Source organism: Cucurbita pepo, chromosome 1, assembly GCF_057944985.1.
Source record: "Cucurbita pepo subsp. pepo isolate OVF chromosome 1, ASM5794498v1, whole genome shotgun sequence".
Lineage (NCBI taxonomy): Eukaryota > Viridiplantae > Streptophyta > Magnoliopsida > Cucurbitales > Cucurbitaceae > Cucurbita > Cucurbita pepo.
Genome location: NC_141798.1, coordinates 2540531 through 2558193, shown reverse-complemented (window position 1 = coordinate 2558193; position 17663 = coordinate 2540531). Strand labels below are relative to the sequence as shown.

Genomic DNA, 17663 nt, shown 5'->3' with positions numbered 1-17663 from the left:
CTTTCACTCTCTCACACGTTGAACTTTTACAAAACCCGTTCGAACTCATTTTTAGACGTACACATGATTTCTATTTGACGAGTCTCGAACGGACAACTCCGACCTTTTCTTTAGTTTTTGTGAAGCTCTAATTGATTTCAAGTGCTAACCATCATTGAAGGGAATGGCAAAGGCCATGGCCGTACGAACTCCACACTCAAAGGTGCAACAACAACAAAAAAAACATAAAAAAGAGAGACCAAATTGGTGTTTGAAGGGATAAAGCTATTCATGTTTTATGAATAGGACTTGGGAGACATAATCATTCATGCCTTTGCATTAAACTAATCAACATCATTTCCCCTCATGCTTTATAGCTAACAATAATTTAATATAATATCAAACCATAACTCTAATTTTTTATACATATTTTATTCTTACGAGCTAAAATTTGGACGAAAAAAGGACTAATTTGTAATTATTACGATGCCCGAGTAAATAAGAAGTTGAATGGACCAAACCTATATCAGAATGAGAGTGATCTTGAAGCATTATTACATATATCAAGAACTGACGAACTTATAGGTTCAATTCCTGTAGGATGCACACCAACAGGACCCTCTAATCAATCTACTGAAATTAGCTCTATATTGATGGAATCTTACTTTAGTTGACAGTGACATCTATATGAGTTAAATTTCAAATGGGTATCTCCAGCAATTTCGTTTTGGGTAGGCTGATGTCGGTCCTCAGACGGTCTAAGTAGACAGGAGAAGGTCAGATGATATAAGAAAAATCACCTCTTCGTTAAAGTTAAATGTGTTTAGCTTAAAACAAAGAGGACCCGAGACGTGATGTGACGGGAAGGGGAAATATCGCTAACAGATGTCAAGAATTAGGGATAAGATAGAAATGGTATTTTTGAATAGTAGAGGGGCCTTTGCTATAAACTTTGCCGACAAAGCTAACTCCCTTCGTATAATTATAATAATATTAAACGTTAATCATATGTTTAAGTGTAGGGTTTTTTTTGCTAATTGAAGATTAAACCATTTTAATGGAACGCTGCCTAACCCACACGTGTAATGGATTAATATTAATTAATTTGTATTAAATATTTGCCACGTATTTAAATTTTATCAAAAAACAAAATTATCTTGTGATAAATAATATAATTTATATAATTTTAGCCCAAATGTCTACGTGTAATATCGATATATTATCTCTCTTTTTTAATTAACTAATTACAATTATTTAAGTTAATCATACCATTTTTAAATAAATTCCTCAATTTCAAACTTTTTTTAAAAAATAAAAAATCATATCTTGCAAATATTTTTTTTTTTTTTAAAATGCTTTTATTAATTTTTTTTATAAAAAATTATTGAGGCTCCATTTAATTATTATTTAATTTTTTAAAATTGTATTTTTTTTTTCCGAGTTTCATTTTTCTTAAATTAAATATTTAAATTCTTAGTACACCTTGAACTCGGGGCGACGAGCTGTAACTCACATGCACTCATTTTTGCTCGTTGGACTTTCTTAGAAAATAATAAAATTTTAATTAATTAAGTAAAAAATAAGATATTTGACCTATACGACATCAATAATACCATACTATGTAATATATCAAAGAGAAAAATTAATTTTTTTTTTATAAAAATAAATAAATAATACCATTGTTTAATCGAGCTTAGATTATTTTCTTATTTAACTCGACATTAACGAACAAAAATAAATAAATAAATAAAAATTGGATAACAAGTAGAGTATTTGAAGCATGATTACATGAAGCTTTAATGGAGGTTATCATGATGACACTTAATTAGCTTCTCCTAATTTGGCTCCATTATCTTCCTTGATTACTTCTTATATAAAACCCTATTCTTTGTAACCCTAACCACCAGCTTCATCCACCTCTAATCCTTCAACAATGGCGTCCATGGCTACTTTCAAGACCTTCATTTTCATCTTCCTCATCTTCATATGCCCTAATTCAGGTGCTTTTTTCACTTCACATGGATGATTTATGATTAGGGTTTCTCTTAATTTTATGCTAATTTCTTGTTTAGATCTGAATTTTTCAATGTTAAAAGGGAAATTAGGGTTTGTGTTCATTTTTTTTTTTTTTTTTTTTTTTTTTTGTAGGGGATGCTGATGGCCTGAGGTTGAAGGAAGGTTTGAAGCTACCAAACCCTTGTGGGCAGGTGAGAAAACCCTAATTAGGTTGGAACTTCGAATTTCAAAAACGTTCAAAATATTAACTTTATGAACGTTTAGGGCATGAGATCGACATCTTATCTAGACAACGTTAAGACTTATACGACTCTAAGTTTATAAGTGAATGATTTAAGACGTCCAAATTTAGAAAAATTTTACGTTTGAAGTGTAAGTTTGAGAACCGAGCTGAACTACCATTGGAAAATCCATGAATTTCATCGAACTTGGATAGGGTAAACAAAATTTGAAATCTTAACCCAAATTGACTCTCACCCGACACATCTTTTAAAATTTATTTGTGTTTGTATAAACTATAGACCCAATAGCGGAAAACCCTGATATTGATACCGATGGCTCAAATTTAGTGATAAACCCTTGAAAACATGATATATCAACTTTCTAATTAAGTTGGAACTTAATGAACATTTAGGGCATGGGATCGACATCTTATCCTAGACAACGTTAAGACTCGAAGTGTATAGAAAAACTATGCATTTGAAGTGTAAGTTTAAAAACCCGGATGAACGACCATTGAAAAATCCATGAATTTCATCGATCTCGAATAGGGTAAACAAAATGTGAAATCTTAAGTCAAACCGAGTCTCACCCAAACTTTCACCCGACACATCCCTTAAAATTGTGTTTGTATTTATATAAAATATAGACCCGATAGTGGAAAACACTAGTACTGATATCGATAGCTCAAATTCAGTGATAAACCCTCGAAAACAAATAGATATTCTTGTTATGAGTCAAAATGATGATCGATATCAACTTTGAAAGTGCAGGTGATAATTGAAAAGAAAGGTGCAAGGAAGCTTTTGGGAGCAGAGGAATTGTTAGACTATGCAAGCCCAAGCCATAACCCAAGGCATGAGCCAAGGGTTGGGAACCCTGGAGGAAGAGCCTAAGTGATGCTGAAATTAGGGTTTCAAAATATAATTATGGAGTGTGTAAGATAGTGTGGAAAATAAGAGTGGTATTTGCTATGTAATATATGTATAAGGATGTCTCGTGTGAATGTGAAAAATGTTGTGTATTAATAATGACTCGTATTGATTGGTATGATACCGTCTATTACATTTAAGAAGGAGTATGATAGTGTCGATTGGATTACCCACTCCGATCTGGTGTCTAATCTCAAAAGTTTAAGCAATTTAGAGCATCGTACAGTAAGGGGTCGAGCCCATTTCGGTGAGCTTATATGGATAACGTTCGTCTTAAAACATTATCTATTCGACCAAAACTCTTGGGTCGAGTTGCAAATCTTGTTACGGAGGATTTCGGTCGGTTAAATTAAGGCTTGGAAAAAATATTGCTAGTTTGGACTGTCCATACGAGGTCGAAAACAACTTTGAGTAAAAATTTCTTTGATAAATTCTTCGTGGCTTTTTTAAGTAAATTTTCAACATCTAATTTGATCCTAAACGTTGATTGATTGATGGTATATGATGTATGCAATTGTGATGAAAAAATCTATTATGAGACTTCGTGTATGAATATGAACGACATATATTATATCGTGATAATTACTCATTTAATATCACGAGACACTATGATAAGTGAGACTGAACTGTACTGATTCTGTAACGACCCAGATCCACCGCTAGCAGATATTGTCTTGTTTGGGCTTCCCCTCAAGGCTTTAAAACGTGTCTGCTAGGGAAGGTTTCCACACCCTTATAAATGATGTTTTGTTCTCCTCCCCAACCAATGTGGGAGGTCACAATCCACCCCCCCTTCGAGGCCCAGCGTCCTCGCTGGCACTCGAGAAAAGCTGACACATCGTCCGGTATCTAGCTCTGATACCATTTGTAATGACCCAGATTCACCGCTAGCAGATATTGTCCGCTCTAGGCTTTTCCCACCTTTATCAATGGAGTTTTGTTCTCGTCCCCAACCAATGTGGGATATCACAGATTGGATGTTAATTTCCATCCGTTAGGGCAAAGTCTTCAACCGCTCGATTAAATGGGTTAATATTATTTACATCAACCAAAGAAAAATGTCACATTTTGAAAGTAATGCACGAATATCTAACAGAAAAATAATGTTGAATAAATAACTTAAAATTAATTATTTGAATTTATTTTTGGTTGAATTATATAACTTGAAGTTAGAAACTTACGTTTATTTAAAATCTAAGAAATGAATTATTCAACCCGAAGAAAAAAACGGAAATAATTTATGACAACGTAAGGTAAAGAATAAAGATAAGTGAGCTGAAATTACGATTTTACCCTCCTAACCTACTTTGTCTGGTTCTCTCCCTCACTGGAGCAGACCGACAGCCCGAGTTGTGACAGCCAGGACAGTCATTGACATCTGATCTACTGCAGCTTCACCTTCAAACTCCCACTCCCAAATTGTTCATCTTAATTTGGTTCAGCGAGGTGGGCTGTTCCATCCTTTGATCTCTATTACCAATCCCCATTTCCCCAAATCTAAGATAAACCCTCTTCAATTCCGCTTCCAATTCCACTTCCCCTGTTTTTTCCGCCGCCATGCCCGGTTTAGTCTCCGTCAAAACCCCGCCGGATGCTCCGCCGCTCCGGATTTCAGTTCCCGACACGCCGCCGGCCACGAGTCATCGACCCCCATCTCCTCTAACAAAGAAACAGCCCTCTCCTTCTCCTTCCCGATCTAAGCCTTCGCCGAATGGGAAGAAGAAGCTTCAACCGGAGAGTCCGACAGCGGCTCTGTTTCCGCCGGATTCTTCTCTGGACAACCCCGATCTTGGTCCTTTTCTTCTTAAGCTCGCTCGGGATACCATCGCATCCGGTGATGGCCCGATCAAAGCTTTAGATTACGCGATCCGAGCATCGAAGTCATTCGAACGGTGCGCCGTTGATGGTGAACCGAGTCTGGACCTAGCCATGAGTCTTCATGTTCTAGCCGCTATTTATTGCAGCTTGGGTCGGTTTGAGGAGGCGGTGCCGGTTCTGGAACAGGCGATTCAAGTCCCTCAGATTGGGAGAGGGCCGGATCATGCCCTTGCTGCTTTTTCCGGTCATATGCAGCTGGGTGATACGTATTCGATGCTGGGTCAGATCGAGCGCTCCATTGGTTGCTATGAAGAGGGCTTGAAGATTCAGATCGAAGCCTTGGGTGAGACGGATCCCAGAGTTGGGGAGACTTGCAGGTTTGGTTTCTTCTGTTCTTATATTAGATGCAGATTTGTCTTTCCAAAATTGTGGGAATTTGTGGCATTTGAGCTGGATTTTGAAGAGTTTAAGGTTAATTTTGTAGAGTTTAAGGTGAATTTTGGAGAGTTTAAGGTTAATTTTGGAGAGTTTAAGGTTAATTTTGGAAGAGTTTAAGGTTAATTTTGAGATTGTGCTTGATCTGCTGATGTTGTGACTTTACCGTTAAAAAGATACAACTTTTTGCTTCTTTCCCTATGAATCCTCAGCTGTGTGACACTGGTTTTGTGTTAGATTATGTGTTTTTTTGTGTAAAGGTTTCAGGTGGATCTCTGAACTAACTATTTGTTTATGATTATATTGGCCTAGAGACGAATCGTTGACTGGTTTTTTGCGTGTTTCATAGCTTGTATTTGTTTGATGTCCTGTTAATCGAGTGAATACCCGTTATTGTTCGGAGTTTTATCTCGGTTCATAGTTCGGAAGAATGGTTGTTTGTGGATCGAGTTAATGTGAATAGGCGTGAGAATAACCATGGAGAATGTCATTTTATATGTAGGTATTTATCAGAGGCACACGTTCAAGCAATGCAATTTGATCGGGCGGAAGAATTGTGCAAGAAAACTCTCGAGATTCATCATGCGCATAGTGAGCCTGCGTCGCTTGAAGAAGCAGCTGACCGTCGACTGATGGCGCTTATTTGTGAGGCAAAAGGTGATTATGAATCGGCGCTTGAGCACCTCGTCCTGGCTAGTATGGCGATGATTGCAAATGGACAAGACAGTGAGGTTGCTGCCATTGATGTCAGCATTGGAAATATTTACATGTCTCTATGTCGTTTTGACGAGGCCGTTTTCTCGTATCAGAAAGCGCTCACTGTATTCAAAGCATCTAAGGGTGACAACCATCCTCTGGTTGCCTCTGTTTTCATACGCCTTGCTGACCTTTATCACCGGACTGGAAAGCTCCGGGAGTCGAAATCGTATTGCGAAAATGCAATGAGGATATACTCAAAGCCTGTACCGGGAACTTCACCCGAAGAAATTGCTGGTGGATTAACAGAAATTTCAGCGATTTACGAGTCTGTTGACGAGCCTGAGGAGGCGTTGAAGCTCTTACAAAAGGCAATGAAGATGTTGGAGGATAAACCGGGACAGCAAAGCACGATTGCTGGGATAGAAGCACGAATGGGAGTGATGTTCTACATGGTTGGACGATACGAGGATGCGAGGAGCGCTTTCGAGAGTTCGATATCGAAACTTAGAACCACCGGGGAGAGAAAATCTGCGTTCTTCGGGGTTGTTTTGAACCAAATGGGATTGGCTTGTGTGCAGTTGTTCAAGATAGATGAGGCTGCTGAGTTGTTTGAAGAAGCAAGAGGAATATTGGAGCAGGAGTGTGGCAATTGTCATCAAGATACCATTGGAGTTTATAGCAACCTTGCTGCAACTTATGATGCTATGGGCAGGTACTTCAAATTATTTTAACTATTTTCTTGCCACTACCTATCATATTATACCTATTCGGTTCGGTATAGCTCGCCCGGAGCTCAACCGCCTGGCTTGGCCTGGTTGAAGGTCAAGTTATAAATTCAAATATCTTTGAAGTCGTATGTTAAAGCTATGGGGAATATACTATCTCGAGTATTAATATTGTGAGATCCCACATTGGTTGGGGAGGTGAACGAAGCATTCTTTATAAGGGTGTGGAAACCTTTGTCTAGTTGACACGTTTTAGAAACCTTGAGGGGAAGCCCGAGAGGGAAAACCCAAATAGGACAATATCTGCTCAGGGTGGGTTTGGGCAGTTACTAATGGTATCAACACACACGAGGCAGTGTGCTAGTTAGGATGTTGGGCCCCGAAGGGGGGTGGATTGGGGGGTCCCACCTCGATTGGAGGAGGGAACGAGTGCCAACGAGGATGCTGGGATCAGAAGGGGGGTGGATTGTGAGATCTCACGTCAGTGGAGAAGAGAACAAAACATTCTTTATAAGGATTTGAAAACCTCTTCCTAGCAGACGTGTTTTAGAAACCTTGAAGGGAAGCTCGAAAGGGAAAACCCAAAAAAGATAATATCTACTAGCGGTGGGTTTGAACGGTTAAAGCTTTATCTAATAGTTTCTTATGAATCTATTGCAGAGTCGACGATGCTATCGAAACATTGGAATCTGTTCTCAAGTTGAGAGAAGAAAAGCTCGGAATTGCGAATCCCGACTTTGAAGATGAAAAGAGGAGACTGGCTGAGCTACTGAAGGAAGCAGGCCGAACCCGAAACCGGAAAGCAAAGTCTTTGGAGAACCTCATCGACCCGAGCTCAAGGAAGACAAAGAAAGAGACAACGAAAAAGTGGTCAGGTTTGGGATTTAGAATCTGAAATGGATAGTCTTCCATGAATATTGGAGCTGCTTTTAGTGATCCAAAATGCACATTCTGTAACATATAAGATCATGTATAGAGTTGATTTAGTTTTTTCTTTATTTCTTTCTTTATTTCTTTAATTGGAGTAAGCCCTTCTGTTTCTCTTTATCAACTGAACTCATTTATTGTTTTTCTTCTCTTTGTGTTGTTAATTGCTTCATTGAATGAATGTCTGTGCTGTAAGGCTGTTACTTAGAAAGAAAAAAAACATGATCTTGGTTGAATAAGATTCATAGTTTCGGATTTAATACTCGAGTCTAATCGTTTGATTCCTAACCTTGAACTCGACGGTTTGGCCGAGTTGATCTCTTATTATTCTCTCCTAAACGTAGCTTCTGAACCAAAGGTGGATCTTCAAGGTTCGTGGCCGACCCATGGTGATTAACCTCAAGGGTCTCATCCCCAATTGGCTCTCGAGGTGGTTGGCCCCTTAGGCTCGACATTTCTAACAAATTATTCGGTTTAATTCAGTTCGGTTCCTATAATGAATTTTAAAAGTACTTTTTGGCTTTTAAATTGAGAAAAGATGTCTTAGTTTTTACTCAAAGAATCAAATTATTATTAAAAAAAAAAAAAGAAAAAAAAAAGAAGATTACAAAGTTAAAAAAGATATTATTCATTTAGATGGGAATGGTTTTTAAAATATTTTATAAATCATTAATTACTTTATTAAGTTTTTTATTTTTTTTAATAGACAATTAATTAACATTAAGTGGAAGTAAATTAATGATCAAGATTTTTTTTTTTTTTTTTTTTTCCTTTTTAGTTGAAAATCAAGAGAATAATTCCCCAACAGCAATGTAAAATAGCCTTTAAAAAATAAAATAAAATAAAGATAATTAAGTATATGAATTGACAAAAAGAATATATTCATAATAATGGGGAAAAAGATTGATGAACCTTCCAATTCCATTAAATCATGATTTCGATTCTCTCTTATGGTGGAATTATGCTTTAGAATATGAAACTTTAAATCAGAAAAAAATATATATATTATAATTTAATTAATATATTTCAAAAAAATTATTATGATGCATAAAAAATAAAAAAATAAAAAATTACATGAGTTAATATGGAATATGCATGGTGAGATTCCACGTTGGTTGGAGAAAAAAAAAACGAAGCATTTCATAAGAGTATGAACTCAAAAAGGATAATATTTGCTAGCGATAGACTTGAACGGTTACAAATGGTATCAGACGTATCAGAGCCAGACACCAGGTAATGTGGATCTAAACGGTTACAAATGGTATCAAAGTCAAACACCGAGGGTGTGCCAACAAGGACGTTGGCTCTAAGGGAATAGGTCGTGAAATCTCACATTAGTTGGAGAGGAAAATGAAACATTCCTTACAATGGTGTGAAAACATCGCCCTAATAGACCACGTTTAAAAACCTTGAGAGGAGAATCAATACAATTCACATGAAAAAATTTATACAGTTCGAGCGAAATAATATCAATACCTACATCTAAATCTTCACATCCTAATGCTAGTAATACAGTTTATGGAGATGGGAAGTCGACGGATTATCGATATCTACAACCCGATCGATCGTCACTCCCTAGTACTCTCACAAGAACTCCCAAGATTGACAGATAAATCATGAACCAACAATCTTATTATGTTGCTACCTGATGCTTTTGAGATATCTACACACTCTTGTAAGTCTGCGTCGCAAGCAGTAAGAACCCATTCACGATCGTCGTCCATGTATTTGATATCGAACGTACCGACGTCTAGTTTCAATCTCTTTGCTACTTCCTCTCGTAACTCCACAATACCGGTGCACGTGGAAATTTGAAACCGAATGATATCGTCCTTATAAGTGGCCTTGATAGTCATTCTACTTGGTTCTTGCCTTGCTGATATATGAGGGACTGTGTGACAAACAGACTCCATAGGTTGTCTCATACCTATATCAGAAGGTCTGGGCCAACAAAATTTAGGTACTTGATCGTCGAGAACGGCATCGGCAACCGAAGCGCAAAGATTTTTTAAGTCCTTAGAGCTTCCTGCATCCTTAATCAGCATTCCTCCAAATGGTTCCTTCGGCTCAACCATCAGAAGCGTATCGGGAACTGGACAAGCACGTGTCGATGTGTTCGGTTTGTCGATTGGATGGAAGGCTGCTGCTTCAGGAGAGCCTCTTCTTACACATTGTTCTTGGTGGTGAATAGAAAGGGGATTACTCTCATTTGCAGGACTACCTTGGCAAGAACCATGAGATGTAGGTGTCCCGGTGCTCTCGTCCCGAGATCCGCTTCCTGTTCTAAAATTGTTGAAGCCATTTCCGAGCTTCATTAGAGATCCATTCTGCTCGTGAAACAGTTCTTCCGGGTTCGACACTCCCCTGTGTAATTGATCTTTCAGTCTAGCCTGTGTGTTGTTTGTCTGTGCTTCTGAGGTGTTCGTTTCTTTACGTTGAGGATCAGAGGGTTGAGAAGCAAAAAAAAAATTTTGATTCGACCCGTCCGGAGTTAACGGATGAGAACTCGAACTAACTGCAACAGGAAGTGGACTTGTAGCAAGAGAAGACATTCCAAAAGTTCCTTCATTCCCTTGAACGGAATCGATGACGCGTTTTAGCTTTGAAAGAGAGCGATTCACCTTATTGATCTTTCGAGATGGCCACCGTGAGATCCCGTGTTGCCTACAGATACGCTTCATTGTTGTCGGACAAACTGTCGAAGTGAAAAAGAGTGTTCATATAGATATGCAAGCATAGCTTTCATGAAATTAAACTGCAGAATGAAGAACATACCGCCAAGGCTTTTAGCAGCATCCTTAAGACTACCAGCAAAATATTGTTGAAGAACGTCCAGACTAATCGACTTCTCGGCTTTTCCACGCTTCCTTTTGGACGTTTTTTTCACTTCCTTCTGGACACTAGGAACGGGGTTGTCGCTTTCCCTGTCCCGAACAGTATTGTTTTCGTCCTTTGGGGCATCGTGAACCATTAAAGAACGTTGTTGTAATGTTTCTAAGGCAACTACCTCTCCCGTGTTCGGCATGGCATCAGACTCGGGTGGAATATGAATACATTCAAGTCTTGATTCGAACCCTCCGTTTCTTGATGCTTGAACGACTTCGACGATTCCTCCCTCCTCGAGTTTGATTCCAGAGGCAACTTTGAGAGTGTAGAAATGCTGCTTCATTGTTCCCATCATTGCACCCAACAAAGTCTTTTGTTCCTGATAATCAACGAGGCTCGGTGGCAGAAAGAATTCCAGAATGTACTCGTCGTCTCCAGTAAACTTGCTCCGTAAGCAGATCGAAAAACAGCTCTTTAATCCGAACATGAGTGCGTAGTGTACCAAAGGGTATTCGTTCTTGCAGAATTGAGTGATGTCTCCACAAAAACACGAGCTGTGAGACGAAAACGCTCTCCCGGAAACCCCTTGACCCTTTTGTAAATGGTGTTCTAAACACGCCTCGCGAAAACCCCACTTGTGAGCATCAACAACATAGGATGCTACTTCAGTTGCAGACATACAGATCCGTCCCATACAACTACCATCAAAGCTAGTACAGCTTTTCTTCAAACCTCCACCATTGGCGAGCACGTTTCGGTGCCTGCACGGAACCCAGGTTTGAGCCAATGGTAAGTTATGGGTTTCACAAACAACGGTGAGTACAGCCAAGATTTCAGCCAGCGCATTCTGTCGGCCTTCGTTGCAAATCTGAAAGCATTGCGAAGTATGTATACGTGAGAACGAGCGAAAAAGAACAAGCTATACAATATTCATCTTTCAGAATGCAAAAGTGACCTGGATATTCGGACGATCCAAAATCTCTGAACTTTTTAGATTAACAGCCTGCAGGAAAAGAGATCTATAAAATGAGCAAAAACGTTTATGATCGGTAAACACGACATATGCTTCGTCCAATACAATCAAGATCCAGACAACACTCGAGTAATTCAACAAATGGAAGAGAACTCAAACCTGCAAAGCTTTACAGACTTTGTCCACCTCAGGTGCATAATTGATCCTCGGTGAAGTCATGATTAGCTCGAGAACACCAAGACAAGACTGCCCCGAAGGGTCGAAAACAGGCAAAGCCAAAGTTCCCTGAACATTATAATCAAGAGCATGCCTAAGTCGTGAATACTCCTTGCTTGAGTAATACTGCACATTTGGAGTCCATTCAGGCAACTTTTGTTGAAAAACACGACCAGGGAGACCGAGAGATCCATCCAACTCAGTGTCCAAAGAGAACATATACGTCAAAGAGACCAACCTATACCGATGAAGCCCGTTGCTCTGCGTATCAAGAACAAACGGTTGCCCGGAAGTCGAAAGTACAACCTTGTCACCATTCTTTACAGGTGCCCAAACCTGAGCTAGAACTTGCTGGTCGGACAAATCCTTAATGTACCGAAGAGCTTGCGCCATTTTTTCCTTGATCAAGCAATACCCATCTGGATTCTCGGACGGAACGGGAAGAATCTTAAACTTGTGATTCTCGGTCGGCTTTTGCGGTACCGAATTCAAATTGGAAGTACCTGCTCTCAGCTGTACAGTTAAGCCATTTTAAATGGAAAAGAATCCTTCTAACTAAATCCAAGAACACAATATCAACTCAAGATGACAAGATTGAAACTGACAGAAAACCAGCATCCAGAAACACCATACAGAATCATATATCTGAAGAATAATCAAACATATACCAAAACAGGATGAAGAAATATTGATTCAGGCTTTCAATCCCATAGTAGCCTTCGTTCCTTGTTCTTAAATGGCATAAACACCAAGCCATTCAAAACCTCACTGATTCATTAAAGAAATTTGAAGAAAACAAGTCCAAAAACGCACTCAAACAGTCAAAGAAACAAACGAACAAAAGGTGTTTCGATTTCAACCCTTATGAGAAGACGATCCACTTCTCAAATCACAAGAACCATTCAGTTAAATCAAAATCAAAATCAAAATCCACCAAACAACAAATTAGACAAAAAGCGGTAAAAACAAACGCAAAACAGAATCGAAGCTCACCAAGAACAGAGCAAGCATAGGCAGCAAATTTGGAATCGTCGCCATCATCGGCTTCAGAGAAGGCCCAAAGAGGCGAAGCAAGATGATCGGAAGTTGAAAACAAAGGGGTTTGATCCAACGGCCAAGGAATATCCAAATCGAGATCGAAATCCATAAGTGGGTTCCGGTCGTCGGCACCGGAACGGTGCGATTTAGGGAAAAACGAAGATATGTGATCGGAATCGGGCTTGGGCTCGGTCATGGCGAGGAGATAATGGATTTACAGCTCCAAATCTTAGGGTTCTAAGGATCTGAAACTAGTTTGAGAGGAAAACGATGAAGTAGAAGAAGAAGAAGAAGAAGAAGAAGAAGAAGGGAAGAGGAGAGGGAGAGGTAGGGATTGTTTTGGGAGTGTGATTCCATGGAATCCAAAAACGAGTAGTTGAAGTTGGATTATATGAGAGTTTTTGGATAAAATAAACAGATTTGATTCCGTGTTGCAACCCACTACCACAATCGCTACTCTACTTCCCATACTTTTTGTATCAACAAATTCAGAGCTTTTTAGTGAAAAATGGAGAAATCTATATAATACTGTGATTACAAGAATCAAAAATCAAAAAGCAAAAAGTACCCTTCACTTTAATTATATACATCTTCCAAATTCTATCGCTAATTTCATCGTTCAACAACTAATGAAAGGCTTTGTACGTCAGGATGGTCGAAAGTGAGTACCATTCATTGCCATGATTCCATGTTGTCTGCTTGAGAAAGAGACTTTTAAAACTCAAAACACCCTTTATGCTTTGAATTTTATAGCGTTTTAGCAAACCTATTATCCGTTCTTCGTGTTCGAATGAACCAATGGAATGAACGATCGATAAAGTGGTGTGATGTTGATATCAAAATCTAATCAAGAAATTTTTTTTACTTGATTTTGGTATATGTTGAAAAGCTGGTGAGCTCAAATAATTAATAATGCAAAAACTTATAAATGATTGTTCGACAATTAAATAATTAAAAATGAAAAACTCGTATGTAAGATTTTACATTAGTTTAAGAGAGAAACGAAGCATTCGGGCACAAATCTCTTAGTGTGAAGCTAACAACGATACATAACAGCAAAAAATAGACAATATCTACTAACGATGAACTTGTACTGTCTCGAGTAAATCAACGGGGTTTATAAAATGTATTAAACACCAATAATTCTAAAAATTAGGTGGGTTTTTGTTTAATTTTTATAATCGAGGTCAACAAAAATTCAATAGCTTGTGATTATTATTAATTAAAAAATAACTTTTGTACTTCCATTAAATAAACAAAAAATAAATAAATAAATGGATAATTGCAATAATTAAGCATGTGGGTTAGTGAAGTGGTCTACTTTAAAAAATATAATGGTACAATGTGTAAATCCAATGTCATACAGCATTATATTAAATTTACTATTTTTTTTATTTTTATTTTTATTTTTTTAGCTAATTGGACTTTTGTCTTGCATCATCATCTTTTTATTTTTTTATTTTTTTATTTTTTATTATTATTATTTGCAATTATATATAGGAAAAAGACAAGACAAAAACAACAATAATTAGTTGGTTTATATTATTTTTTAATGAAAAAAATTAATTAATTTTATATTTTTGGAAAAGTTGTTAGCATTAACAATAAAGATTAGTTTGAGATTATAGAATATAATTATTTGTTAATTGACTTTTAATACAAAGTCTAATTGAAGCAAGTTGGATTGGGGCGCTCCCTCCATTGTACATTGCCAATATTTTTAATTAATATTTTTAATTTTCTCTTAATGAAGACAAATGTGTTTAATTATCAAATAACAAAGCTGCCTACCCCATTATTTTTTTTTTCCAAAATTAATCAATATACTTTACTTTTGGAATAATGGGAAATTTTTAATTTATTTGTTAGTGACATTCGCATAATTAATTATTTAATTAGTATAATGAGAGCGTGTAAAGTGTTGATATTGAATTTGGATCGTTGGATCATGAGAGAAAATAAATACACTTCAATGCTCAAGTGTGTACTTCAAATCTATGTCTCGGTATCACTAAAAAAATCTAATTGTAATTGGGGTTACAGTCGTAATTTGAGATTGAAGTCGGGAGTTTCAAACCAAACCCAGATGGAATTGATCTTTGCTGGACAAGTTGAGCCCTTAGATTAGTGTGACGTCCATGTAATTGAGGACAAAATATACTGGAACAACTCGTGTTGGTCTGGGGAGATAGTTTTCACTTTTAGCACCAGGGAGTAAGTAATATGATCATATTGTAGAGGATGCAGAGAAATATAGGAGTCACTGGGTGTTGAATTCGGATTCTAAATCCCGAACATTATGACGTAATCATTATCCACAAAAGAAATCGAATGGAATTTAGCGAGTTTTTCAAAGATATTTATTTTGTATTTTGTTTGATTTAAGAAACAGGCTACTTGTCTCCTCAAGTTGAAGGGTACTTTTCATGGTTCCCATCATTTTATTTCTATATAATTTTCCTCTTGACTTTGTGTTTTTTTTTTTTTTTTTTTTTTTTTTTTCCTGTTTTATTGGAAAGCTCCCAGGATCTGTGGCTGTCGATTGGTTTTAGGGTTTTCATCCCTATCCTCAAGAAGAATATTTATTATGTTCAGTCCTCGAACATTATAAAATTTACACTTTTGATCCCCGAACTTCTAATAATTTTACGATAATATTTATTTTATTTTAAGATATTTTTTAAATATTATGAAAATAAATAAATAAATATTTGATAAAATTATGTCTTTTATTTTATTTTATTTCTAGAAAATCAAAATATAAGAATTATAAAATAATTTAGCTAATTTTATTTCTTTTTCGAACAAATAATAAAATATAAATGAAGAAATTGAATAAAAATAATAATATCTTGTTGTTGAAGGGTAGAGATGTAAATTCTCAATATCCTTAATGAATTTATATTATTTATTAAATGATGTAGAGAATAATTTGATTTGGAGGGTGTGACTGTAAGGATGGGAAATTTTCCAAAGGAATAATTTGTAAATAAATTAAAAAATAATAATAAATATTAAGCAAATATTTTGGTGTGTGATTTGACATTGATTAAAGTTTATGACTTTTTCTCTATGGAATCCAATATTTATGGAGAAGATTCGAACAAGGAATATTCCAATATTATGGCAAAGAATCTTTATTATTGGAGGATGGATTCTATTTCAACTTCTTAATTATAAATTTGGTCACGTAATTTTGAAGAAATTAAAATTTGGACTATATAAATTTAAAATTTAAATTTTTGTGTTTGTGATTTGATAAAATCGTTGTATAAATGGACTATTTATGATAATTTTATCAAACTATAAGGACTAAATTCTAAATTTTTCAATAACGTACCGACCCAATTCGTAATTTAACTTAAAGTTTTATCTATTATTGAAATTTCAAAAAAAAAATAATGGGATATTATCTTAAAATGGTAAATAAATTTTTAGAATTTGATTACAATATTAAAAATATATTTAGAATTAAATTACTTGCAAAAAAAAAAATTGTAAGGCATATAAAAATATTTTTTTTAAATATGATAACGTTATACATTTTTCTTTTAATTTTCTATTGTTTTAATTAAACGCTCTTTCAAATTAATTTTATAAAAGTGCGACTAAACTATAAAAAAATTTAATTCAAATGAAACAGTTTAAGGCGTACAAGTTTATCATTCAAAAGATCGTAACTTAATTAATTAAAAAGGGTTTAATTCAATTTTCATACTAATAACAAAAATTACTTATTATTCAATTTTCGAATAGTTATATTAAAATAATCCAACGTTGGAAAATTTTAGAAAGTTATGTAGTTGACATTTATTAAAAAGGTCAAATATAGAGGAACAAACCATTCCAGATGGAATCGAAAAAGCAATATTTTTATTTTATTATCTAATAACTTAAAATTATTTAATCAATTAATTAGTAAAATATTGTCAAATGTATTTTAAAAAAGAGTAAGAAATTTTGATGGAAAAGGGCATAATATATTAATATAGAAATTAATACGCCAATAAATATTTAATGGTATTTCTTAAAAAATTGTTTATATAATTTTGTCAACCTAGCATCGTTTTCCAAGTGTTGGTGATAAACACAACATTAATAAGTTAATTAATTGACCATTTCAAAATACAAGCTTATAAAAAATCATAATTAAAAATAGTAAAATTTATGGTCGGCTTAAATTTAGAATAAATTGAGTCTAATGAATACTTAACACATCAACTAAAATAAAATAAGTAATATTAATTTAAGTGTTTAAATCTCTATTTCATAAGGTGTCGGGAAAAATGACTCAATCAGTTTATTGAATTTAAGACAAACCAACAAGGATCCGAGCTATTTCAAAGTAAGGATTCTATTGGACGATTTTCTTGGTCATTGTTTGATAACTTATGTAGGTTTAGTTTTCGATGTTGTATAAACTTGATGAGACAATGGAGGTGGAGCTAGAAAGTTTTTATCGAAACATTCAAATTTCACGTGCGAGATTTTTATTTTTAATTCAGAAAGCTGTTGTTTTGTATTTTTTTAATTGTTTTTCCAAATATATCTCGAACTCTCTCTAGATATTCTCATTTTTAACGAGATACAAATCTCAAATTAGTTTTACATTAGAACTGATATTAAAGTGATATTAAAGTGATATTAAAGTGAGAAAAACAAATAATATTAGAAAAGGGGACCATAGCAATTTGGGTTTTTTAATGGCACAAAATGGTAAAAAGCATAGAAAAGATTCAAATTCCAAAATAAATAAATAAAGTTGTAAGCCAAAAGGGATTTTGAAATATTCGAGGCTGACAATGAAGGGCACAACTTGTACGGATTTGACACACCTTGTGAAGCTTCCGGAGTCATGGG

At 35.6% G+C, this 17663-nt stretch overlaps 2 protein-coding genes and 1 long non-coding RNA gene across 4 annotated transcripts; 2 read left to right on the top strand and 1 right to left on the bottom strand.

Annotated features, from left to right (window-relative positions):
• The first annotated feature begins 1796 nt into the window (after nt 1–1796).
• Nucleotides 1797–3197, top strand: LOC147793768 (uncharacterized). Its single transcript, XR_015414318.1, has 3 exons — nt 1797–1979; nt 2128–2186; nt 2988–3197. It is a non-coding gene; the product is annotated as an uncharacterized LOC147793768 (long non-coding RNA).
• A 1346-nt stretch (nt 3198–4543) lies between these two features.
• LOC111776930 (protein KINESIN LIGHT CHAIN-RELATED 1) lies at nt 4544–8010 on the top strand. Its single transcript, XM_023656349.2, has 3 exons — nt 4544–5341; nt 5902–6810; nt 7484–8010. Exons 1-3 carry the CDS (start codon nt 4704–4706, stop codon nt 7716–7718), a joined length of 1782 nt encoding a protein of 593 aa, XP_023512117.2. The 5' UTR covers nt 4544–4703; the 3' UTR covers nt 7719–8010.
• Nucleotides 8011–9088: 1078 nt separating this feature from the next.
• On the bottom strand, nt 9089–13310 carry LOC111796397 (protein NLP7). Of its 2 annotated transcripts, none has more exons than XM_023679038.2 (5): nt 12759–13310; nt 11709–12268; nt 11532–11579; nt 10526–11444; nt 9089–10445 (listed from the first exon to the last, which is right to left on the bottom strand). In XM_023679038.2, exons 1-5 carry the CDS (start codon nt 12997–12999, stop codon nt 9319–9321), a joined length of 2895 nt encoding a protein of 964 aa, XP_023534806.2. In that variant the 5' UTR covers nt 13000–13310; the 3' UTR covers nt 9089–9318. The 2 variants fall into 2 exon arrangements, with proteins under 2 accessions (XP_023534806.2, XP_023534807.2); XM_023679039.2 differs by having other exon boundaries at nt 11709–12278; nt 12759–12955.
• Between the last annotated feature and the right edge of the window lie 4353 nt (nt 13311–17663).

Bases quoted from the DNA above. Each gene is read 5' to 3' on its own strand.
- LOC111776930 (XM_023656349.2), top strand. From the start codon at position 4,704: ATGCCCGGTTTAGTCTCCGTCAAAACCCCGCCGGATGCTCCGCCGCTC. The intron at 5,342-5,901 runs GTTTGGTTTCTT...TTTTATATGTAG, and splicing joins AGAGTTGGGGAGACTTGCAG to GTATTTATCAGAGGCACACG. The intron at 6,811-7,483 runs GTACTTCAAATT...AATCTATTGCAG, and splicing joins ACTTATGATGCTATGGGCAG to AGTCGACGATGCTATCGAAA.
- LOC111796397 (XM_023679038.2), bottom strand. From the start codon at position 12,999: ATGACCGAGCCCAAGCCCGATTCCGATCACATATCTTCGTTTTTCCCT. The intron at 12,269-12,758 runs GTGAGCTTCGAT...AGCTGAGAGCAG, and splicing joins CTATGCTTGCTCTGTTCTTG to GTACTTCCAATTTGAATTCG. The intron at 11,580-11,708 runs GTTTGAGTTCTC...CTTTTCCTGCAG, and splicing joins AAGTCTGTAAAGCTTTGCAG to GCTGTTAATCTAAAAAGTTC.